Source organism: Molothrus aeneus, chromosome 3 (genome assembly GCF_037042795.1).
Source record: "Molothrus aeneus isolate 106 chromosome 3, BPBGC_Maene_1.0, whole genome shotgun sequence".
NCBI lineage: Eukaryota > Metazoa > Chordata > Aves > Passeriformes > Icteridae > Molothrus > Molothrus aeneus.
This window is the reverse complement of record NC_089648.1, coordinates 68,666,033-68,691,506: the sequence shown is the minus strand read 5'-3', so window position 1 is coordinate 68,691,506 and position 25,474 is coordinate 68,666,033. Positions and strand designations below refer to the sequence as shown.

At 36.1% G+C, this 25,474-nt stretch overlaps 1 protein-coding gene across 1 annotated transcript in view; it reads right to left on the bottom strand.

Annotated features, from left to right (window-relative positions):
- The window catches only part of SEC63 (SEC63 homolog, protein translocation regulator), a 53,688-nt gene that overhangs the window by 9,505 nt on the left and 18,709 nt on the right, over nucleotides 1–25,474 (bottom strand). The window contains exons 5-15 of the mRNA XM_066547137.1: nucleotides 23,435–23,496; nucleotides 20,058–20,116; nucleotides 19,277–19,327; nucleotides 16,669–16,777; nucleotides 14,136–14,230; nucleotides 11,448–11,580; nucleotides 10,193–10,285; nucleotides 5,347–5,501; nucleotides 3,502–3,649; nucleotides 1,664–1,746; nucleotides 18–77 (exon numbers count right to left, since the gene is read on the bottom strand). Coding sequence (XP_066403234.1) covers nucleotides 18–77; nucleotides 1,664–1,746; nucleotides 3,502–3,649; nucleotides 5,347–5,501; nucleotides 10,193–10,285; nucleotides 11,448–11,580; nucleotides 14,136–14,230; nucleotides 16,669–16,777; nucleotides 19,277–19,327; nucleotides 20,058–20,116; nucleotides 23,435–23,496 — 1,048 coding nt within the window. The remainder of the gene's footprint in view (nucleotides 1–17; nucleotides 78–1,663; nucleotides 1,747–3,501; nucleotides 3,650–5,346; nucleotides 5,502–10,192; nucleotides 10,286–11,447; nucleotides 11,581–14,135; nucleotides 14,231–16,668; nucleotides 16,778–19,276; nucleotides 19,328–20,057; nucleotides 20,117–23,434; nucleotides 23,497–25,474) is intronic.

The following is a 25,474-nucleotide window of genomic DNA, read 5'->3' as shown; positions in this document are numbered from 1 at the left end:
TTTCACTCTTCACTTACCCCATCTTCTGCTGGTTGCTCTTCTGCTGCACATATAGACTGTTCCTTTTCAAACACTTCCTGGTTAGAGAAAAATGTGAAAACTACTAATGCCTCTCTGTACCAAGAGCAAATTATTATTTCATATTTGAACTTAAACTAAATCACCTTAATCAAGTCTGAATATTTAACTCATGACAAATTCTTTTATCAGTGACAGACACAACAGGGGATTAACAGATCAAAATTAAACACTAGTTCAAACATTTGGTCTCAGATTTTTCCATCACATGTATTATAAAGAAATTTAATAGCAACATGTCACCTTGTTCCAAAAAATCTACTTTTTTTATAAAGCACAGAAATCCTAGATCACAAAATCAAGCAGTAGTAAAATGCTAATTCTGTTCCAGTTGTCAGAGCATTAGAAACTTCAACAGCTGCTCTGCTACTCAGGGACACAGAACAACAAATCAAACCAGAAATGTGAAATGTTAAGACACAACACAATGTTAGTATACTGTAGATTGAGACACCTCTCTGTCAATGGATTTTTTAACGGCATTTCTTTCTTCAAAATATACTATATGCCATTAAAAAAAAAACCACCCAAACAAAATAGTCACAAGGAGCTGTTGTATATAAAGATGGCAAATAGGAAATACCACCACAAAAAACATGCATCGTACAAAAGGCTAGCTCTTGTTTCTATGCCAGACTGCCTAGTGGAGGTCACAGAGGAAGCATCTTAAATGAATCTTCTATATGCTGTTAGACATTTTAGTTTCTAAGCACAGTTCAATATCCTCATAATTTCATAATTTTCAGTTTTCTTTGCCATTTCCTTTTTGCAATTCCAGCATAATGATACAGTGCTTTTACTTTCTACCTACTGTACCCACAGCATAAGCACATGGATCTCATATATACAGACTTTCTGCTGAACTAGCTTCAATAGTCTGATCTCACCTACAATACTCAGGCTTGGTAACTTAGAGGTGTAACTCAGACCTTCTGTTTACTTAGACAATTATGTCATAAGTACAGATGCAAAAATTGACATTGTAGTCTTTGATGTATCAAAGCTTGTTTAGGTTCTGTGTATTAAAGTTTTTTGTTCAAAGAAAGCCATTAATGCATTTTAAGCTTGAAAATAGGCACAAGTCAGAAGTTTAACTGCTAGGGTATAGCATTGTTTTGGTTATGCCACACTGTTCATGTCACACTGGTGTACCTCCTTTATATTAAGTTATGCATATTCTGCATTCCACTGGACTGCGTTTCTTTTTAAAACACCCAAGAGATTTGTAACATTATGAGCCCACATAAAGCAAAATCAAACACTGTCCCGAGGATTTGAGTGAATCTTTTATTTTAGTTCAAGTTTCTGAATGTCTCTTTTCCTGTTGTTTACAAACCTCAGAGCAATATCACTTGCCATATTCTTTTACCGTTCCCTAGACAACTGCAATGGGTCAGACTGAACCTTGATTTTATTCCAGGAAAACTTTCTTATTCAGAAACAAGACCATAAGGACGGATTAAGAGCACAAGTTCTCAATTTCAAATCTTAACCTCACAGTTATGTTTACAAAACAACCAGAAATGCCTTTTTACTAGTGTACACCCACAGCTACCATGAAAGGACAAGTATTCTTAATACTTACTGCCATGGTCTGCCTTGTTAGTGTGACCAGAACAGTGACAAGAGAGCCTACTGTGATGTTGTTGCTGTCTTCATCATCCAAAACTAGTGCAAAAAGAAAAACAACACATCTATTAGACTTCCTTAAAGACTTTTTCTCCATTAAACATTGCTTCTGCTATTACCAAATGTAAGCATTCAAATTCCAGAATTTTTAACAAAAAATATCTTAAAAGTATTATTTAATAAGTCTCTTACAATTTCAACTATACTATCAGAACGAGAGCTGGTGATTCAGCAACCTATAAAACTCAACAATGAGTTTGAAATTTTAATTGCATGAAAGTTGGAAAACTCAATGTTATGGCTGCTGTGGGAACCATAACCCTGTAATATTGTGCATTATATATTAAAGCATAAAACTTCAGAAACATGAAATATCACACATGACCAGAGGGACCCTGTTATATTTGTTCTGGGAATCATAATTTTCATTTTCCTGACTTTCATATTATTAACAACTCAATTTCAATGCCACATTAACAATCATGCATTTAATTATTTTTTAAGGAGAAGGCAAAGGAAAATAAAAGAACAGCAATGATTAGTTTAACTGAAACGTTAAACAAACCCCACAGGGGAGCCACTGAGGAGTTTATACCTCCAACCTATAAAATGGAGAATGTCTCAGGTAGGAGAGGAATAGAGTTTTATTCCAGTGTAGACATTTTATTTATTCCCCTCTAGTCCCTCCCTGTGAAAGCAGTTTTACTATTCAGTTGTCTTAGATATATATTTTATATAATGGCAATACTGAGCTACACAGAAAAGCATCTGCACGGCTTAATCCTTCACACCACACTTGAGTGCAGCTGTGTGACAAATGAAGACTGCAGGCAGGAAAACATTGGTAATAATATGGGGAGGTACTTCAAGATTGAATTTTAAGCAGATTAACAAGACCGTATACAAACCTAAGCTACAACAACATACAATTTTCTGTTTATTTGTTAAAAAAAATAAACAGAACAACACAAATAACATTCAGAAACACCAAAATTAGCAGACATTTGCTTCCTTAACAGATATTTCTTCTAACATTTGCTTCTCACAGGGGACTACATATAAGCCAAATTACAATCAGGCTCCCCAAACAAAGCATATCACATTTTGAATGCAATCATTGCTATCACAATGAAAATATAAACCAGAAACAAGAATTAGAACAGACTTTCAGATATCACACATTTACTAGCACTAATCTTCTACAAAGAAAAGGAGACCGCAGAACCCATTCAGTTCCCACTGCAAAGTCTGTCTAACAGGAATTGCTTACAATACCCCAAATCTTCAGAGAGGAGAGCATTATACATTCACTGAAATAGTGCACACAAAACGTAGCAAAGCATAGCTTGAACAAATTCTGCCAGATATAAAAACCAGGATTATCACAAAGGAACCCCAGAGGAACCTCACAAATGCTAAGGAAAGGAACCTGTATGCTGAAGAAAGCTGAGCATAAATTCTGGAATAAGTGTAACTGTTTAAGATAGCTAATAAAAGTGGTATTTCAACCAAAATTCCACATCACTCATGAAATATTAAAACTGAAAGACAAAATTTCAGCTAAGCTCCTGTATGAGAAACTACTGCTGGCTTGGGAATACATGGAATGTTTCAATGTATTTTATCTCCTCAGACTGTATCTCCCATATACAAGAAGCCACCCCTTCAAAGAAACATGTAATTTCCAGGTCACATAGTGAGTTGTTTTTCAGCATCCTCCAAAAGCTTACTGCCAGCAGACTATCAAAATGTCAGAAGAGTGACATACACAGAACAAAAGGACCTCCCACTCACCCTGTGGTTTTATATCCATAGTAACATATGGAAAGCTGCCAAGGACAGCCATAACTTCTTCATATTTCTTATCTTCTAGAAAGTGCAGTAAATTGCGACGATCTGAGCCTTTCAAACTCACCAAATCCTGAATACTTTTGATTTTATACTGAAAAAAAGAAGAAAGGAAGTCCCATGATGGCACAGAACATAGCCCATAAATCAGCTCTTCATAATACATGACTGTTGCCACATTACTAATACATACACACCATTACATTTGTTCTTATAAAAAACCCCACACTTTGGAAACTAGCAAGCATATGTTTTGAGAAACAATAAACCAAAGAGGCTGCACTCAAACCTACTAAACAGAACTGCTTTGAACACTGGTGTGTTCCTCAGTATGTCACCCCTTAGAAATGGTTGTTTATAGTTTCTTATAAAATTGTTATTTCAGCCAGGTTTTTCAGAAAGTTGAGCTAAGAAATCTCACTAATAGGGGTTTTTATTTAGATAGAATACCTAAGTGCTTCCAGATTTACATTAGCAGAATCAACCAAATACAAGTTTAGGGGTTTTTTTTGTACTGAACTGCCCACAAATCTAAATCCACACCTTCTAAGATTTGCAGAGCAGAGCTAGAAGGCTAAAACAAACACAAATTATTACCTCACCATTATAAATGCATGTACTTTACTAAAAACAATTTAATGCATCCAGGTAGACTGATCATACTGCCAATCTAGAGCACTGTATTTTTGAAGAACTCAACACATGTGATCCTGTCATACTAGCCTAAAAAACTGGGATTTTCCCACTCTTTCAGAGCAAACAGAGGTGAGATTATAACATAGCCAAATTATTTGTTTTTCACTTAGCTACAATGCACATGTCAAAAAATACATCTAAAATTGCTTATTTCCTCATCTGTTCCCTGTAGTTTAAGGCTAGATTTAAAAAGTAAGTCTTTAATGATACCTCTAAGAGAATATTTTACTTCATCCAAAGGATATGACTACTTGAATATTTCATGAACAAGCATCTTCAGAGAGGATTAAAAAAAAGCAATACCTAGAATTCTTAGTCTTGACACTAACACAGAAGCATTTAAACACCCCCTAAGGCAGTAGTTAAAGTGAAACAAAAATTCCATCAGATAAAAAGAATATTTTCAAGATTCTTCCAAATTACCCACTGTAATAAAACTATCAGAAAAGTCAAGATTCTAGCAGAAGCAAGGGGCTGTTTCTGGCATTCCCAGAAGATACACTAGACTCAAGCAGGTTGAAATGCAGAGACAATTGGTGAAACAGAGTGAAGAAACACATGCAGATATTGAGACAAGACTATTCTTTTTCATCCGTAAATTCTACAAATCCCAACAGTTACCCAGCTACATTAGGAGCAAAAGCTTTATGAGACACACTTTTTCACACAAAGGATCACAAAACCTGAAATGCCTCCCACAGTAAATGATTTTTTTTTTCTTTTATGAACTCCTCTGTGTAAGCTTCCAAATATATTTTCTACCAAAGTACATTAAGAACAATGTGAAGTCAAACAAGCCCCCACCCCCCCCCCCCACGAAAAAAAAGTCCCAGTAGGATATTCCAGACACATTCTGGAAGAGTATTAAATAGATATTAACAGATCCCTGATCCTAATTCCCACCTCCTAATTGAGATGGAATTTTCAAAAACCAAAGCAGACAGAACATCTAGGAAGTATTGTATTGAGTTCCTTAAAAATAAATCTATTTTTATTCTCTTAGTTAATTCACGGCCTCGCTTCCTTAGCCACAAATAGGTAAAAGTAGCATATAGCATTTTAAGAGGTTACCAAGTATCATTTGTATTCTTATACCTTTTTATGATTGGAAACTCTTCTCAGATTGTCCTCTTCAATGTGAGGCAGCTGTAAAAGGGGAGACTTGAACTGCTGAAGTCCCTGGACTGTCATCTGGGAAAGCTTCATACAATTTTCCAAAGATCCCAAAGATGGAGCACGGAACTCCCTTTCTTGGGGAGAATGAAACAAACAACATAATTTTTAATTTTTTTTCTTCTTATACTTTTCTAATGTATACTTGTATTACAGAAAACCTTGCTTCCAGTCCACCAAGCAAAAGAAAGAGACATCTTAAAATGTTCAGTATAATTAACTAGGCAGACTTTTTACTCTCACTCCAGCCACACAGAACAGCAGACATTTTCCTCCCTCTATTTAGGATGTCACAGCTGAACACTAACATTGTCTGAGGGAACAACTGCACAATGTATCTATGTAATTATTATAGACAAAAATTTCACCAATTCAGTTTTTAAAAATGTAGCATCAAAAGAAACTTATTTTATATTTGTATGTTTTATGTATGTGTGTGTATAACATGTTTATTGTACCATTTATTATAATTTATCATGAAATATTAATCTTTTACAATACATTATTTATAATATTTCCATCTTCAGAAACGAGCATATATGTAGCAGCCTATCACATGCAAGAAGAAAACTATATAATCGAAGCTAAGCAGAGCATATTATTTTATGTTAGAAGACAGTAAGGAGAGCTGTAAGAATATCAAATGCATGACTTATTTATAAATAAACTTATTGGTTAAAAGGGGTGTCTATTTGACTTTTCTTATAGAAATTACCTATCATTTTTTTCATATTTTAATGTACAAATAGACCTACACTCATAATTAAAATTATTATAAAGTACACAAGGAGAAATAAGTCTTAGCCAGAACAGAGCAAAAGAAAACAAAAAACAAAAAACCTCACTTAGCAATTATTAATACTCAACACATCTGCAAAGAAATGAAAAAGCAAAGCAGACACAAACTGCAATATAACTTTGTATGACAACCATTCATTCATAAATAAAACTTCTCATAAATCCTGTTTAGAGAACTCATTTCAGATCACTTCTTATCTTGCTGCAGATTCTAAGGAGCTATGAGGGCATAGTAACTGCACATGGTAGATCACTGTTCCTTCTGCTTCAGCTGCCCCTCTGCTCTTCAAATTGTCTTTCTTCACTAATTATACCTAGCTACAAATTACACCAAGATATAAATATCATCAGCTATCAAATCAAATTACATGGAAGGACGTGTGACAATTATATGCAACGCAAAGAGAAATATACCATAAAAATGGAACTACCTGGCTAGACACACAGGTAACTAAGAAATATGTAACTCTGACCTTTAAAAAAAAATAGTAATGGAAAGATTAATGTCCCAACCAAGTAACACTACATTTACTTTACATCTTTCTCAGCTTCCACTTCCCCTGTAATTTTTTTGGCTGCTGCTGCTAAGGAAAGTCACAGGACTTTTTTTTTTTAAGTTAAAAAAACACACTGCAAACCAAGTCAATAAAAGAATCCTAAATAATCTCTGACAAACTGTCTTTTGCAGGAAATTCACCTAGAGCTTTGAGACTACAGAGCACTAGTCAGAGTAGAAAATATTCTCTTTTTTAAAGGACTGACTCATCATCCATATGACAGTAGAAAAATGTTTTAAAGTTGGAAAGTATAATCTTGGTTTCCTGAGAAGAACACAGGTCTTTATGTTCCCTGAGAGTGGACTTGAGGACACCATAGCTTTTAACATCCCCCAAATGCCCCTACCATAAAATTAATGCCATTGCTGTACCTGTTTTGACAGCTTCTGATTGTCAAATTGCACAATGCAACACGACCTCTAATGTAAGGTTATTAAATTGACCAAAAATAAAGAATCATAGAATAGTTTGCATTGACCTCAAATACCATCTAGTTCCAACCCCCTGCCTTGGGTAGGGACACCTTCCACTAGACCAAGTTGCTCAAAGTCTCATCCAAACTAGCCTTGAACACTTCCAAGGATGGGGCATCCAAAGCTTCTCTGCCTCCCCACCCTCACAAGCGGTGTTTCTTATCCAAAACCACCCGCTTTCAGTTTCAACCCACCATATGACATTGAAGTAGTCAATCCCAAATGTAAATGCAAATTTTAGTTGCTTGGCAAGGTCTGGCATACAACTGGGTCAAGTCACAACCTCTTCATTACACTGCAGCTTCCAACCTGAATTAAAGAATGTGCTTTGACTGGACAGCTGAACACATGCCTAACTTCTGCAGGCACTTACTGGAGCACCTCCCATGTTTTTGGCAGCAAACACCTCACTTGGCAAGGCAGCTATCTACTAATCATATTTAAGGATGATCTCCAGGAAGCCATGAAAATAATTTACACCTGCTGGTTCTCAGGTATCAGCTCAATAGCCCCAGAACAATGGATGCAAGCAATGGATGCCACAAAGCAAAGCAAAGTGCCAAGCTTGAGAAGATTCCTATCAAGTGTCTTTCTCCAAAAGACCTGATTACAAGGTAAGCATAAATTGCTGTAGACATTTTTAAGCTCCTAATAGTAACAAAAACATTTCAGAATATTTGAAAGACAGGAATGCAGCACAAAATGAGACTTCACATGCCACTATCAATTTAGGTTTCACAAAGTATGATTTGTCCCCAAAATATTTCTTTAGATAGTATTAACACATGCCATTGCCTTTGTACATTCATAGAGCCAGGACTGATGAAAATCTATGACTAATTGGAGCATGTGATCCTTTTATGTACTGTGTCAAGTTAGATCTAAGTGAAAATTAGAACTAGCCCCAAAACCAACTGCAGTTAAGTTTTAAGTCACTTAAAATTATGGTGACAAATATAAACTTAAGCAAAGCAGTTTCTTAAAAATTTCAATACCTAAGTTCAATTTTATTCATCTTAAAAAAATACAACACAAAACCAAACCAATGCCACCTTTACATTTTCCAGTTGTTTCCCAGGGCAACACAGTTCTCTCTGCAGGCACAGTCATCAAAAATAGGGTCAATGCATTAGATTTGCTAAATAAATAGTAAGTTGTAAAAGCAGTGACTTCACTTTAGACCAAAGACTGTTGGGTACCACCTTCTCCTTAACACCATGTGCTGAGAGCACTGGCATGGAAGCAAGAGGAAATGTTTGATTGTTTGGTACAAATTTCTGGCTACCACCACTTTCAAACTTTGGAAATAATTTTAAGAAAAGCTGTTACAGAAATACCAGACAAGTCCTCAACTATACCTATGATACATACCTACTTTTTTCCTAAATCTAGGGAAATAATTTCTACTGTATATAATGATAGATATGTCATTATTAAATTCTCTTCAGCTTTCACAAACTGATTGAGGCCAGGAGAGATAATGATAATCCCTGGAAATTAGTGGTAGAGGTTGTTCAGATTTGGTTTATAAATAACCATTTTACATGCTAATAGAAAATTAGTTTACACCACTGTATTTCAAAATACTGTCTCCTTTTATTTTAATTTAAGTTAAAATCTAAAGTTCTGGGAACTTGAGAGCAACTTATTAAGAACAATGCATCTATAAATATTTATTTTACTGTCAAATTAAGAAAGTATGTCTGTGTATATTCAGAACTAGAGGAAAAGAATACAGCTACCTGAAGGTCATTTAGGTTGCGAAGTATATAATGGTATATAATGCACTCTGATCAGTATCTTATTTCAGCTTTTACAAGAAGTACTCTAAGTGTTTCTCATTTCTCAAAGACTTCCAGTTCTGTTGCGTAAAAAAAGCTTCCGCCTGTGTTATTTTGGTTTCATTTTGCACAAGAGAAAACAACTATTTGCTAGTTGACTAATACACACATTTTTAGATGGCCTATGTATATTTCAGAGCTTTGAAGTACTTTACAGTATCACAGAGGTTCAGGTATTTTTTATCAACACTATCCAAATTTAAAGAAAAAATAATCTAAGCTAGCACACAACATCCTTATCTGCTCACATCCTCTCTCACACTTTATTTTGTTATGGAGCACAATTTCCAGCACCACTTTGCATAGTTCTGGGAAATATCTTTCCCAAAACCATTCTTACTAGGAGGCTATCAATGCTCATTAAAGGAGTTTTGGTCTAGTGAAGATCAACCAGTAATTATTGTTTGATAACAAAAAAAGAGTGACCAGTTTGACATAAAAAAATGCCTTGATTATGTTTGGTGCAAAAAAGTAATGATATCTAAGTCTTTGCTTCCTTACACTGCAAGGAACCATCTTCTGAGTAACTGCCTGTTTACAGTGGAAAAAAATGCTTAAATATTATATTTCAATTAAATTATAATTTCTATGGCAAGACATACAGCTAAGCACCTGCCCCTACAATTTCAGAATAAAACTACATAGCAGGCTAAAGAACACAGAATTGTGATATGGAGAAATATGAGCAAAATACAAAGAAATAATGGCAAAGAAATGATCTAAAATACAAGAGGCACTCATAACAGGAGAGAAAAAATTGTAGAAGTGCAAATGGAAAGAACACAAGTCTTGCACTAAATGCTTTGCTACTGAAAATGAACCACATCTTCAAAAAAAGGTTTTCAATTGCAGTTAAGGAGAAACTTTAATTGCAAAAATTACAGGCAGGACACAGACTCAGGATTTCAGAGCAGAGCTAGGCAGCAGCAGCATTTCAATCCTCAAAACAGAGAATTCTCTCATTACAAAAAGAGCAGCAGTGCATTTAGGCATTTCCAAATATCACAGGTTAAGTCTCCCACAAGAACCAAAGACTTTATGAAGTATCACAGTGAAGAAACATATTTACTGGTTTTAATTATACAGTTTCTTTTCTTACCTTCCCTGCTTCGAGCCATTATTATTAGTTGGCAGATCACATTAATCATTTCCTGAAGTAGTGCAGGACTCTTCTTAAGGATAAACTGCTGATCTGCAAGATGCAACTGGCTGCAATTATGCTGTACTACTTTTAGGAAAAACAATCAGTTTACATAAACTGGACCATTTAATGGCATGGTCTTGACTGCTATTCATCCTTGTGTTATGAAAATGCCACTTTATTCTCACTGACATATTTAAAAAACTAGGAAAATGAAAGTGCTAAGAGAAAACAAATTTTGTATACCAGCTCCCACACCAAATGAAACAGAATTTATTAGATCCATCTAAAAAGAAGTAACAGGATGACAATTTACCAGTCATATTAAAAATCACATTCTTTAGGTAATCACAGGTTAAAACCAGGATTTTTAATTTTAAGTGAAACACCAGTTTTGCAAAAAACATGATTTGCAATGTGTCAACTTTTTTTGAATGCAGTTCTGTGAAATTCTAAGTACAAACAGTAACAAAGGAAAAGAAAGATGATATATTTTTCATGACTTTTTAAAACTGATTATTTTTCTTCTAAAAGGAACTGAAAAATTTGAAGCAAAGCATTTTCCCTGGTTTGTTGCTTTGTGTTTGTTTTTTTTTAAATTTCCATTAAAATGTAGAACATCTGAACTTTGCTGGTCAGCCTGGAACTATGGCTTTCATGGATGAAACTTAAGAAATGCATTTAGAAACACTTTTGTTTCAATATTTAAAAGTATTAAAAATTCCAAAACACACACCAAAGCTCACAGGTAACTGATATTTAAAGTTCTAATCTTGTCATCTTTGCTTCATATAGTGGGCTAAAAACCTCCAAAAATAAATACACATAGAAATGCTATAGAGATCAAGATTATGCTGATCCTGGATTTCTTTGCTCTGAAAAGCAAATATACTTCATGTTTAACTTTTTATTCTATTACAAAAATCAAAAACAATTTATCTAAGCTATATTTGCAGCCAAAAGCTTAAAAGAGTAAAATATCAGTATTGCAGGGCTGTCAGGAGAGTGAGGAAATGCTGAATAAATGCTCTAAAGGGCCATTAAAGTTGAATAACCAAGCGGCTTGCATAGAGACTATTGAGCAGAGATCCATTCAACTCTTTATAGGATAAGAATCAAAAGTACTGCAGCATTCAGCAATGCTTGCATCATAATAATAAAGCAGCATCTTGCTCTGTTTCCAGGTATAACCGATTAGGGGAGAAGCCATTACCTTCTTCAAGGACCTCAGGAACTTGCATCCGGGCAAGGTGGGTCAACAGCAGAACTCTGGCTTTCAGACTGTAAGGGTAGGTGAGAGGAGGCTCATTCTTCTTTAAGTTTATGCCACCAATTTCTCTGATTAGCTAAAATAAAACAGTTAAACAGGTATTTTATTGCAAAATACAAGCAAATACAGGAGAAGAGTTCACAAGGGAAAAAAAAGCATGCTCACAAAAGTAAGAGTTTAAGTAACTTTTCCTTGGAAATTTCTGTAGAGATGAACATTAGCCATTTTTATTCAAAACCCAGCTCATAAAAGTTTAAAAGTGTCTTTATAAATCTTTTTTCAATGTGCAAAGGGGTGGTTGCAAAGATTTGCATGCAATCAACTTGTCTTATGTAGTATTAAGTAAATTTGTATTGACAGAAATATTTTAATATCTGATTTTATTGCCAAGGTTTACTAGATTCCACCATATTTCTAAGTCATTGAACTTAATATGCACAAGCAACAGCATCCCCTTGAGACCTTTCCCCCATCTAAGACACAGCAAACTTCCCTAGGAATAATTTCAGGTAAAACAGGGAGGAGGTTTACAAGCCTGAAATCCCTGGTAGGCTGAACATCAAGTATTTTAACTTCTTTATAAACCACACCATCTTGAAAAAACCAGTGTTCTTTACTCAGGATGACCTTTCCTGTTCCCCACAGGACCAAGACCCACAGCGCAAACAAGTCTGAGTAACAGTAGCTCAGATGAAGTAGCATTAGTACATGGCCCAGAAGCTTCACTTTTTAAGCTCAAAAGGACAAAAAGAGAACTTTGGGTATCAACAGCTAAGCTACACCAACCAGTCTTTCCCCACACTTCAAAAAAAGATCTGACTCTGTGCTTATAAGAAACTTGTAAGAAGCTTCTTATAAGCACATCCTGGTGTAACCCCAGATCAAGAGCAGTAAAAGTTAGAAAAGAGGATTTTGTGAAAAATGGGAACAATGATCATGGCCCCAAAAGCAGGATACCCTAGCAGAAATTATTAGCAATACTCTTCTGTGTTGATGCTTCAGTGAATTGTTCTGCCATATAGTCAGAAAAAAACACAGATGACACTGAGTACTGGACCTTTAGAAAGGGAACAAAATGTCATAAAATGCAAAGTCATGCACTTGCATACTAACAAGAACAGCAGCTTGAAGATGGGAACCTGTTAGCTGGAAAACAAAGATGGGGAAATTCTGAAAATTTACTGATCCCCCTCCAGTTGTACTAAACCACCATATAAAACAGCTGTGGAAAAGGTTATGCTGAAAGTCATTCCTGCAGAAATACAGGAACAGTAGTGCCACCAACTAAGGCACTGTTAAGACTTAACATAGAATGCTGTGGACAATTCTAAGCAGATAAAAAATAATGTAAAATTTAGAAATCTATCAGCTGGGAACAGTACCCTGTTCAGTACACAGCAGGAGAAGTAAAATGAGACTTTTGGAAAAGAGAGAATGAAAGACAGCAGTTTTTCTAGTTAAGCAAAATAAAGACAAAAAGATGACTAATGGGCTATTGCTTGTGTCTACAGATGCATAAGGATATACACAGCAAGAATAGTTTAGACTCCAGAATAGTGATGATAAAAATTGGATACAAATTGGTCACAAACAAGACTCCTAATCACTAGAACAGCAAGTTCTGGAACAGCTTCTCAGCAGGATATGGTTACAGAAGGCTTGACTGCTTTTTAAATAATGAATGATTAAATGTAAAAGGCCTTGCAGAATGCCAATGCTGGCAACAGCATGGATGAAAGAACCACTGCTCAAGGTCTTTTCCAGCCTTTTGCTCTCAGTGCTGAAAACCCCCACTTTACTGCAATTCCATCTTCTACTCAAAGTCCACAACAGGATAAAGAATTTGTAAAAGAGACAAAGAAAATTAAATAAAAGAAAATAGACTGACTCTTACATTTAGGTCACATTTAAAACATGAAAACTCAACTGTGCGCATGCAAAGGTTAAATCTGTGATACTATTTCCTCCTCTTTTTGCCAACTCAAAACATTTTTATTGGAGCATTTTGTATACTATGTTTTAAACTTCTTAAATCAAAGCATTAGTTTCTGAGAAATAAGACTTTCTAATACTCTGCTAGTAAAAATTACTTGCCACAGTATGCATTTATGGCATCTCTGATGTCACTGGAAACACTGAATGGAAATGAATATAAAAGGTAATCAGAGGGGAACAGATATTCACAGAGGAATCTCCATGATATTTAAAGACATTACTAATTCAGACATCAGATAATAATTTTATTTTACTGGCAACGCACTCAACCAGATTTGTGTTAACAATTTAAAAGAACATCAAATGGTGATCACCTCTTTATATCAATTCTCAAAATTTTTAAGGATTAACACTCTAATTTCCTATTTACTTTACCCCTCCCTAAAAGTCCAATACAGCAGCCTATATACTAAACCAATTCAATTTAAAATAAGCATTAGCATCATTAATGCTATCTTATCTTTTAAAAAAGTTTAAATCAAGTCTAGCTTCCAACTCCTATTTCTGAAGGGATACAGTTGCCTCACTACAAAGTTAATGTCTGAAGAACTTGAATTCTGTCAGCTGGTCCCCCAGAAGCATCACCTCCCTCTTCCCTTGATGGGGTCAGTTAAAACACCTCTGGACATGACTGACCTGAGGTATCTGAATGTTGTCTGCTGGTCTGCTCGTCGCATCTTTGTTGTACTGAGGATCAAATTCAGATGCCCCTGCTAATACCATGATAAGCCCTGCAAAGATAATTGGAGTCAGACAAAGAAAATGTCAACATCCTAAGCCACCAACTGATTTCTTCAGAACCTTCAGCCATAAAACTTATTTCTGTTCCTGCCTCAACAACCATGAATATCCATGTCCTCTACTTAATGGATCGGTTACTACTGCCACAGGGCAAGGAGGCAGGAATCAATGTCTGGCACAAAACAAAAGAGATGATTCAAGGCTCAGTTTCGCATGGTATGAAGCCCAGCATTTGACACTTAATGTCTTGAAAAGAACATAATTAGACTTCATTAGGACTAGCAGACATCACTGCACAGCAGTTTGACCACTTCTGCATGCTCACAGAATCATTCCTCTCAGCAGCCCACATGCCTGCACCAGTACCACAATGTGTATGGAAGAGGGAGGCAGGAAGGATAAAATTTCAGCTCCATTTTCTGCTCAGTCAGCATTGAAAATTCACCAAAAAAATTACTGTAATTATGAGAAAAGCAGTCCAATAAATAATCCTACAAACAAATTGCACAAAGATGATGGACCACTCTATTCTTAATGTGATTAGGAAAATCCATGTTACCACAAAACATTCTGTAGTGTAATTAAAATGAAAGCCCTAGACAACTGGATATTTTAGTCCCCTTGTGAGCTTCCTGCTCATGAACATACCAGACCCCTCAGCCACAGACAATCAGAGAGAGCTCACACAATCATTTGCTCTAGTTAAAATAACTTTTTTAGCAGTAGTTACTCAAGCTTCCTTCTTATATTTTGAGCAAGTGCTCTTATGAGCAAGTCAAAGTTATTTTTGCCTACCTGCAGTGCCCAGTGAATTCAGACTAGTAACAATGAGTCAAGTTCCCTGAGCACCAATTTTCATTTCTATGCTCAATTATCTATTCACTTCCTCAACACAGTATATTGAAGACTTTCAGATGACTATAAATATCTTCCCATTATTTAAAATCAACAACTGAAAATCTCCAGGAAAGGAGATTCTGAAAGTTTGTTTGTTCTGAAGCTTGAAAAAATACCTTAAAACAAGGCAAGCCATGCAGATTTATCTCATCATTTTCCTAGCCTGGTTTGATTACATTTGCTGGCACTGATATACCACACTACAGTGGAATTCACAACCAAGCAAAAGCCTTACCTGATCACTGTGTGGTTTGTCTAAGCCACCTCAGCTGCACCTCAGTTTTCATTCAGACTGCACTACAGACCTCAGTAGAAAAAACTGACCTGCCTCTGATCCTGAAACTACCTAAAAGTGTCAAGTCCTTAAATAAGGCCACTTAAACCTAGAGTTCACTTTTCAACCAATCTTTAGGAGGGACAAGGCAAGCCTCAAAGCTGGGTTCTAAGCAAGATTCAATATGAAACAAATTATTGTTATAAACAAGTCTGAAAAAATAAAGTGATCTCCCTAAACTTCTAAAGTCTCACCTACTCTCTCTTTTCTCACCTAGCTGGAGATAGAAAAAAGCGTAAGAGTGAGACAAAAGAGTATAAAACAGTCTGAACTAATGCCACACACATGTGTCCTGTGAATCAAAGGGTAACATCTTTCCATACTCTTATGCCCTACACCACTTGGATGATCTGCAAAGCATTTCTGCTCTGTAGGACAAGGATGGATCAGGAGCAGATTTCAGCAATCTTCCAGCAAATTTAAAGCAAAAAACAGTGCAATTCAAAGAAGTAAGAAAATATATTTATGAATCCTTTTTTTAGAAGGTTTTGGGGTTCCTCTATTCTGTTTTTCAATTGCTCTGAGCATTCAATCGAGTTAAATCCTATCTAGAACTAAGTAGTACTGTGGCAATTCCTCAGGCTCATTCCAGTCTCCAAACTGTAAGATACAATTTTGCAGCAACAAAGTACACCTACAGTTTTCTCCAAAAAAATGGGAGGGAGTCCTTTAAAATCAGGGAGTAGACAAGAAAAGGAAGCATATTGAAAGCTACAAACAAGTAACAAAGTAACATAAAATTGATAGCAATTTTTTAACAGAAATTTAGCTCTCTATTCTAACATCTAAAAACAAGAAAGGCTATTGCATTTTTTATGCATACAAAAATTTTATGAAGCCCCTAAAAATTCCAAAGCTAGTTTTTTTACACTAACAGAAGAAAACACACAGAGGTTTGCCCCTACTGGCAACTGAGGGCTACAGGCAGGTTAGCATGTTTTTCCCAACATACAATACCCCTTTTTCTTTCTTTTTTTTTTTTCATGTATAGATAGACATAAATATATCCCTCTACCAAACATTTATTTTTTACAGAGTATTCTTCACTTGCAACAGAATTAAGTGTTAAAAACACTCTAAAGGAACCAGAAGCATTACTTTTAGCTAATTAAGGCCTAAAAAACAGAAGTAATTTAATGTCAGCAGACTGACACTCCCAGAGGAACACACCTACAGCTGAAGATGCCTTATACTTACGTTTCATGTCCATGTTCCGGGTTTTATAGACAAAGTATGTATATATTTGAGTTGTCCGAATGAGAATCTGATCTCCACTGTATCGTATTGATCGGTACCACCAGGAACCCTGAAATATTCAACAGGAACAGACTGATGTCAGCTACAAGGAAGCATCAAAACAGCCATACTGCATGACCTCGTGTCCGTCAACAACCAGGTAACTCAGCCCAACTGATATCATGTATGTTGAGGGGAACTGAATTTCAAAAAGGAGAGGGGAACAAAAATATATTTGCTGACACAAACTTTAAAAGCACACTGATAAATTCATCTGAGAGAATCTAACATTAAACATTTTTAAATGACCTCTAGCCTAGAGACATTTTCCCCAGCACAAACACCTGCACACATATACATTGCTTGGTTTATTTCTGGTGTTGTTTTAATAAATCCACTAAACAGAAAATTCACTCAATTTACCACTTGCTGTATATGATGTGGTAACTCCTTACAGAGCAACTCAGCATTCAAATCTAGTTTAGGCAGGCCAAGACCAAACCAAGAAGAAAGATTTCTTTCACTATGAGAAAATTTGCAAAACTGTGATTTAAGTCACCTGACCACAAAATGCTTTTCAGAAGAGGAATCTGGAGGTGGCCCTCACTGTAAATTTTCAGAATTAAGCCATGCACCTTCAGGTTGACAGAAGAAGAGCAACACACTGATAATTGCCTAATTAGCATTACACCCAGTGACTCAAATTACAGAACTCACTCTACAGTGATTGTACTCTCTAATATATTTTCAGAAAAATGGTGTGCTGGGTTATAAACTGCAATCTGTTCATAAACTCCTCCCTGTAACCAAAGCTCATTTAACATAAGAAAACACATTGAAGATACTCTTCTATCTACTGTGAAATTTATTAACTACTTTACTGCTTGTTGCTCTTCACTGATAAGTGATGCTTACTACTATTAGTTTCATAATAGTGAATTCCCCCACTATGGAAAGAATTCTGCAATCTACTTAATTATTTGGGAAATATTCAAGGAGTGGCTCCAATAATTTTTTTAATGAATTACATTTGATTCATCTGTGAATAGATGAAAGCTGACACAGTATATTACACAGCTTTCTACAATGTTTTTCTGCATTAAAAATTAATTATAATCCCACAGCTATCAAACATTTGTACAAGTACAGGTATTGGAAGAAAAATGTACCTAGCCAGTCCAAACCTACATGAAAAAGGCTGCCCTAACTGCTTCTGCAGATACAGCTCCTGTCTCTTGCCTCATGTACAGGACATTATTTAGGTCAGAGGAAGTCTGGAAAGAACTATTTATCAATATTGTCCTTTTTCATTAATCTGGATTCAAAGGGTGGAAGTAGCCTTACTTTATTTTAGATGCCCATCAAACATAGGATGACTACACTGCAGTTAAGTTTGCCTTCTTTATTGATTCATGAAAGAGAAACAGGCCCATTAAAGGCATGAATTATCTTGTATGTCTACTTTCAAATGAAATGATAAAATAACATGCTCCATAAAAATGACTATTCCTCTTCGCTGACTTATAAAAGAAATTTACAGTGACAAGTCTGAACATACAAGTCTACATCTGGTATGGGGCAAGAAGAGGCAGAAATTTTTTTCTGTGCTCAGAACATTTGTTTGTACCAAGAGCAAGGTAGTTTTCCTTTCACTTGAGCTATGATAAACCTGGTGTAAGTCATTAAAAGTATCTGTATACAAAAAAGCATCAACTGAATCCTAAAAGGAAAGGCATGAAAAAAATATGCATCCTTGATTTTAGACTTTTTATTCAACCATTTGTTGAAGTCAGCATATTTAATCTTCTAAACTAAATTTCCAATTGCACAGAAAGACTCAAAGTTGTCTTCCCTCAAAGGGAAGGAATAATGTCTCTCTTGAGTCTCTGCACACACTGATGCAAGCAGCTGCTAAGACCTCAGGACACTTTTTCAAATTAAAATCTACCTTTCAAGAACATGAGGGCCTTTTGGTGTCAGTTCTCTAAGTCTTGCTTCATGCCACACCCCAAATGCACAATCACTGGGTAAGGAAAATTGTTTAAAAGCAAAACTTTAGGGCAAACCCAAGCCCTGAAATAACACTCACCTACCAATTGATTCCTCACATATTGCAATGTCAAGGGCAGACATCTCATGGTGTACAGAAGATCAATAAAAACTGAAGCTATTTAAACAAAGGCAGGCAGGAAAAACCAGATCAAGCACCTGCTGCACCTGCAGTAATCATTCTAGCACCACCAGCTAGAGACATCTCAGTCTTTACTATAGCACCCCTGAATATCCTCTTGAGCTCATCACCTCAATAATTTTCTTGAGAAAGAAGCTACAAGACAAATTACGTAACTTAATAATTCTTGTGATAGCCAGTATTTTCCCTGGAGTCTCCTCTCTATCATGGCACTACATTTTTCTGGAAACTCTACAGCAGCTACACTTTTTTCACAGTGAAACACCACCTTTTTAAAAACAGCTCACTTGCACTCTCTATGAAAGCTAAGAATGAGAACTCTAAGACAGCCTTTTTTACAACTTGGTTACAGAGAGCAGAATATCAGATACTACTTACCACAACAACTGGAAGAATAACCATAAATGCTAATCCATATACAAACAACACCTACAGAAAAAATAGAAAACATACTGTATTAGATACTGTGGCTACTTAATACCACTCTTGTTTAATCTTTATTCTAAAATAATCAAGTAGTACGACCACAAGCTTACTAAAAATTATCACAAGCCTACTGCATAATAGTGTAATTATTTCTGAAGATCAACTTACAAGTAATATAACTAGATAGGGCTTAAATAAGGAGTGTCAGTTTAGTGTGATTCACATATTAATCAATTTAAATGATTCACACACTGTCACAGGTCAGTTTCTTTAATAAATAAAAAGTTGGCAGCAAGACTGTGATGCAGTGGACAGACATCAAAAGTAATCAAGTGGTTAAGAAAAACACCTTACAGCAACAAATACAACAGGAAGAACATTTAGATGCTGTGTGATTAGAGCATCACTAGCAAACCAAATGGAACTGGAGAAACCCAGCACGCAGCTCTGTGTTTCCTTGCAAGAGTGAACACACATTTTGTAGCAGGGGTGACCACAGTAGAACCTCATTGTCATTGGAATGAGATCCATCCAAACATATTCATACTTCATTCTCAAAGGTTAGATTTAAGCTACTCTAACACTCACAACTCCTGAAATTTGCTTCAAAGATGTTCACTTGGAGCAAGGTATTAATGTGTTTTGACTGAAAATGTGCAGTATTAAGCAATTTTTTTTTTCAAAAACACTTGAAAGTTCACCTTAAAATCTTGAGCTAAGTAAGCTGACTCACCAAAATTGAATTTTTCTGATCCACAATCCAAGCTGGCAAAGCTATACCGAAGCTTGTAGCTGTAGGATGAAAGAAAATAAGTTCACTATAAAATACTGAGAAACATTTTTAAAGTCACATTATGACTAACAAAAAAACAAAAAACACTAACCCACAATAAACTCACTCATGTTTATTACTTCAATAAGCAAAATTTTAACAAATACAGCAAAATCAAGCAACAAATTAGAAATACGCCAAGTATGCAATAACAGGACTTAAATCCAACACCTGAAATACCAAGTATTTTAGCTTAACATATTGCAGTGAAATAGATAGGCAAGATTTATTTCTACATATATAAACAATTGGAAGTTTTGTGAGTTTTGCATTGCAGAGTTTTCAGCAGTTTAAATACATATAGTTAAGTAAGCAAATGAACTGCAAGAAAATGGTCTGAGCAAATTACTTCTATGGATAGTTCTATTGGTTTGTCCCTCTAAGAAAATGTTCTAAGCTGTAAACTGTACACACAAAACCCCCTGTCAGTTCAAATTTCTGTGTGACTGGTAAGAAAGAAAGAGGAACATTCTCTAATTCAAAAGAAGTTAGGCTACAGAAAACAGAAGACATGATTCTCTAACATCTCAAATATACAGATCTGAATAGAGAGTAGCATTAAATAGCTTTTCAGACACAAGTGGTAATAAATTAAATTTTGCAAACACTATCTATCCCAATACTAAAAGTTCCATGAAGCCAATGGGGGAAAGAAAAGAAAGTAAGACTTCATCGATTTCTAGGACCTGCTTAAAAGAAAAACATGTTTTCCTTAGTACTAGCAGTTATCCATGAGGAGCAATGCCTTAAATAAGGATGGGCTAGGATCCCTCTGTAGTTAGGCACTACACCGATGCCATCTCCAACAGACTGTGACAGCCATCAATTCAGATAAACAGTTGTTACCCACAAGCCTAATGTGACTTCTCTAGGTTGAAAATTACTATTCCTTGAGTCTCCAATCAAACATCTGACAAGCCTGACCACACCTCAGCCTTAGGAGTTCAACCAGATGATACCCAGTGAATTTACCACATTAAGTTACAGGAAATGCCTTGCCCTGGAGAAGGAAGATCTCCAGACTCTAATCTGTTAATGATTATGGATTTTTAGAACAATCTATTAAAAGTCTGTCTTTTACTAATGGAGTAAATTTCAGTTTGCTACAATATTTTTGACCTTTAGGATTGTAGCCTTAAATTGTTCCAGGAACAGAAGCAGTTCAGTAAAAAGCTCTTTCTCTTCTGGTCTGAGAGTCTCCTTGCCCCCACTCATGTCCACTGAGCTGAAGCACCAGCAAACAGCATGGGGAAATGGGCTTTAATCATAAGGCACTTTTAGTAGACTATCTTTATATTCTTCAGATCTCCCTCACCTGCTTGTAAACACTCTTTGAGTGATTTTGCATTTACTTTTAGTAAAGCAGCAAGTCATGCAAATACAAAAAGCCCTTGTTTGCCTGCCTCTGGCCTCACACTGCCTCAGCTGGATAGAGAGGAATGCTGCTCCCTGTTCTTCTGTGCTGGGCACAGAGGGTGGGATGTACCACACTGAACTTGGTTGGGCATGTCTAACCCCAGATGTGCTTCATCTCAGCCCAGAAAATCCCTCTATGAGGGACTGTATCTATCCTTTGTCTGTACAGAACTGTAAATAAAGAGCTTGGGTACATGTTTTACACCACAGATGTGTAAATACAGAGAAGATAAATTTCACTAAATTAGAAAGCCCCTCACACTTTAATGTGGAACAAGGTTAGAGAATAGAGGAGAGAGAGAGAATAGTTCAGGGATTTCTCCCACTCTTCAAATGTCTCAAACAATAACAAGAGGTCTAGAAATAAAGCAGAGAATTCCACTTCCACTGAAGTCTGAGGTGGAGTTTTCAGAAGAGCAGGAGGCTTAACGCCCACAGTACGAGCTGCTACCCTGCCAAAAAATCCTTTCATTTTGCCCTCTGGGAATCCAAAGTCTCTTAGGTTTGTGAATACAATCACTAAACCAACCAAGGATGTTTGTGCCTTCCCAAGTTTTAGCTGAGTTTTCTTTTGACCAGCTTCAGGTCCATTCAAGGACACTGACACAACTGCCTAACTTCAAATCCTATGCCTTGTCAACACTAAGTGAGTAGCTTATGGATGTGAAAAACAATTTAGTATCCAGAAAGGTCCTAGCAAAGCTATTAAAATTTATAGTACCATTTTACTGATATTGTGACAGCATTTCTGAAGAAAGATTTTATCTGTGTTTTGTAGCAAGAGGGATAGAGACCTCTTACTTGCCAAGCAAAGAAGTACCAGAAGCTAGGAGTTGATAGAAATCTGTTATGCTATAAAACACAGTGTTTAAAGAAGCTGATCCACCGCCTTAGTCCATTAGAAATGCCTTTGTCAGACCGTGATATAGTGGCAAAGATGTTTTTTTGAAGGAAGAGAAAAGATTTTTATTTCTTTGAAACACCAGTTCAAGGGCTAGGGTTGGCTTTTTTAACTTATAAATTAATGTCCTATGTTGGGTGGATTTAATTCAGAAGAAGAATTTACAGCACAGATGACAGAGTACCCTCATGTCATCCTGTAACTTCAGAATTAAGTTACAAATTCCATTTATTTCCAATCTGGCTGTAACTCATTCTACACAGATATGTTGTATAACTTGCCTTAACAAATGGCAGATTTCCATTTTGTCTGTAATGAGTATCAGCTAGAAATAGGCAACATTTTTCCTTAGTAGGCCACTTAAACAATCACAAAGGTGTTTTACAACAATTCATACAACTGCAAGTAGGGAAAAAAATTATTAAATTTCAGTCTTAAATTCATTTTGTTTGGATCACCTACTGTAAAACTTTAACACACCATCACCAGGATTATTTTCATGTAGTAACCTGCCCAGAAACAATAACCCCTTGTACATCCTTTCAAAGTGTGTTTATTGCACTATGGCAAACTGTTAATTTTTCAATATACATCTCTAGTATTTAATCATAAATACCAAGAAATGTTTAAAATCGACAAGTTTCTGATAAGCAGTATTTTATTTTTTGCTTATACCTCCATTAATATTGGCAAGTCTCCCTAGATACTTACTGAAGCTGACTAAAACAATTCTTCTCTTCTTACCATAATAAAAAGTTCAAGAAGTGTAAAGCAAACTCTTTCTTGCCTTTCCCTGCCACCACCCCCAGAACCAGTTTCACAAGCAAAGAACTGGTCAGATGTGTTGCTTTAATCACAGGAGAAAGTTTTTATATAAAGCTCTAACTTCTAATTGACTGATCAGATATTACACATCTCAATGAGCAGTGCTTACAGAACCTCTGTCATTCATAATTGTTACCTTGTGGTCCATCTGGATTACCAAATTCTTCCCAGTTTTTTCGTGACTCTTCATCAGTTAAGCTAGTTACAAGAAGAGATATTAAGTTAATGCAGAAGACATTTCTCTAAACCATTAACAAACAGAAACTTTAAAATGTGGCAGTCACACCATCCTTTAGAGTTGGTTTGGAAATCTAAACAGCTTCTGGTATTTTTATGAAATCTAATAGGAAACAGTACTGCTGTATACCTCCTTGACAGAGAAGCAAATTCTTTAAGGACTCTGACAGGAAATCAGGCACAGAAGATGCCCATGCAGGAGAATGCACAATCACATCTCCCTTTCATGACAGTGACTGCACACCCATCAGCACACAGTATTTCTTGATGCCAGGTTACAGCACAGAAAAATTTGAAAGAAAGAGGTTGAAATTTATCTTATTTTTTGGGAGGAAGGTAAATATGGAAGATTGATCAGAAGTAGTCCATATGGGTCTTGATCTTATTCTAGACCTTTAGCCTTTGACAGCCCGTGTTTGGTTTTGTTGGGTTTTTTCCCCTGCAACTCCCAAGTTTCATATTTTAATACTCTCTCATTAAATAAGATACCACCTCCTAAATCTTACAGTTTCTGTGCCTGTTCAGTAATGACAGGTTTTTGGCAATTGTGTGCCACCTTGACAGAATCCCTGTTACTAAGGAAGAATGCTGCTTTAGAAAACAGAACACAGAACACCTGGCTTCACTGTATGAAAGATTTTATCTCATATAAGAAACCCAGTGAAGAAGTCAGGCCTCCCCTGATCACTTCTAAGTCCCCCATTTGTTGACAAGCAGACTCACCAAATGGGCAGCTTTTATAGTCTTTCAAGACATCAGGCTAAGGAACTTCACCAATGTTTACCTCACAATACACCTCTGCCACAGCCCATGCACTAGTGTTTGAACTATCAAACTGCAGCACCAAGTGTTTGAGTACTGGCTTGTAAAGCAAGTAATTTACATGCTTCACAAGTTCAAAAAGGCATACCAGAATTTCCAACTGAAGAGATTTTCAAAGTGATACAGATGTGTTTAAGCAAAAAGTATGATTTCCAAACTGCTCAATTGAGCATGATTGGTTCTCCTTCCCACCTCTTCCCAAACAGGACTCTCCATCAGTAAGGTTAACCACACACACAATTGACTTCAAGGCAGAAATCATCACTTCCTAGGTTCCCTGATGATGTGACTGACTCAATAAATCCCAGTAACTGAAGAAGTCTCAGAGGCAATGGGCAAGAGTGACATGCTGTGACCACAGTGACTCAGCACAGCTGCTGCAGAGAAGCTGACTCCACCTCAGCACAGAGGACACAAAGGTGGCCTTTGTTTTACATAAAAAAACCTATCAACGGATGAGGGGATCAACTGGTGGCATAAACATTTCTCTTTGAGTGCATAAAAAAACTGTGAATGTCTCAAGTTTGAGACATCAGCATGAGGGGAGTAAATACCTGGCGCAGTCCACCAGAGTATAAAAACCAGACAACTAGGATTCTGTAGAGAGCAATGGGCTCCTGCTGGTTTCAAGCCACACATGCCTTCCCATCAGCATCCTGACAGTGAGTGCATTAGAGACACCAGTAACAGGAATCCCACTGGTATTGATTGAACTGTGTATTGAAATGCCTGTATTTTGATTTCCTTTATACCAAATTCTTATATTAGACATCTCTCAGGTATTAAATAAATAAAAATGCTGTAAGAAATAAGACCAAAAAATACTCTAGAGGAAAAGCAGATTCAAGGACTCAGCTTTTAAGAACTATACAGGAATTATCAAACAGTCACCAAGTAAAAAATCAGGACTGTATGGCAAGCATAACTGGAAAGGGATAGGGGCAAGCTGAGAGAAAAAGGATTCAGAATGAAAACATCCTTTTCATTGGATGGAACAGTTAAAGTACTGTCTTTTACTCTTTGGCTTTACCAACAGGTGAAACAAACAGTAAACATACTTTCTAAGCATCGCTTCAAAACTGCTGTAACGGAGTCGGTTGGTTAAAAACCACAACAC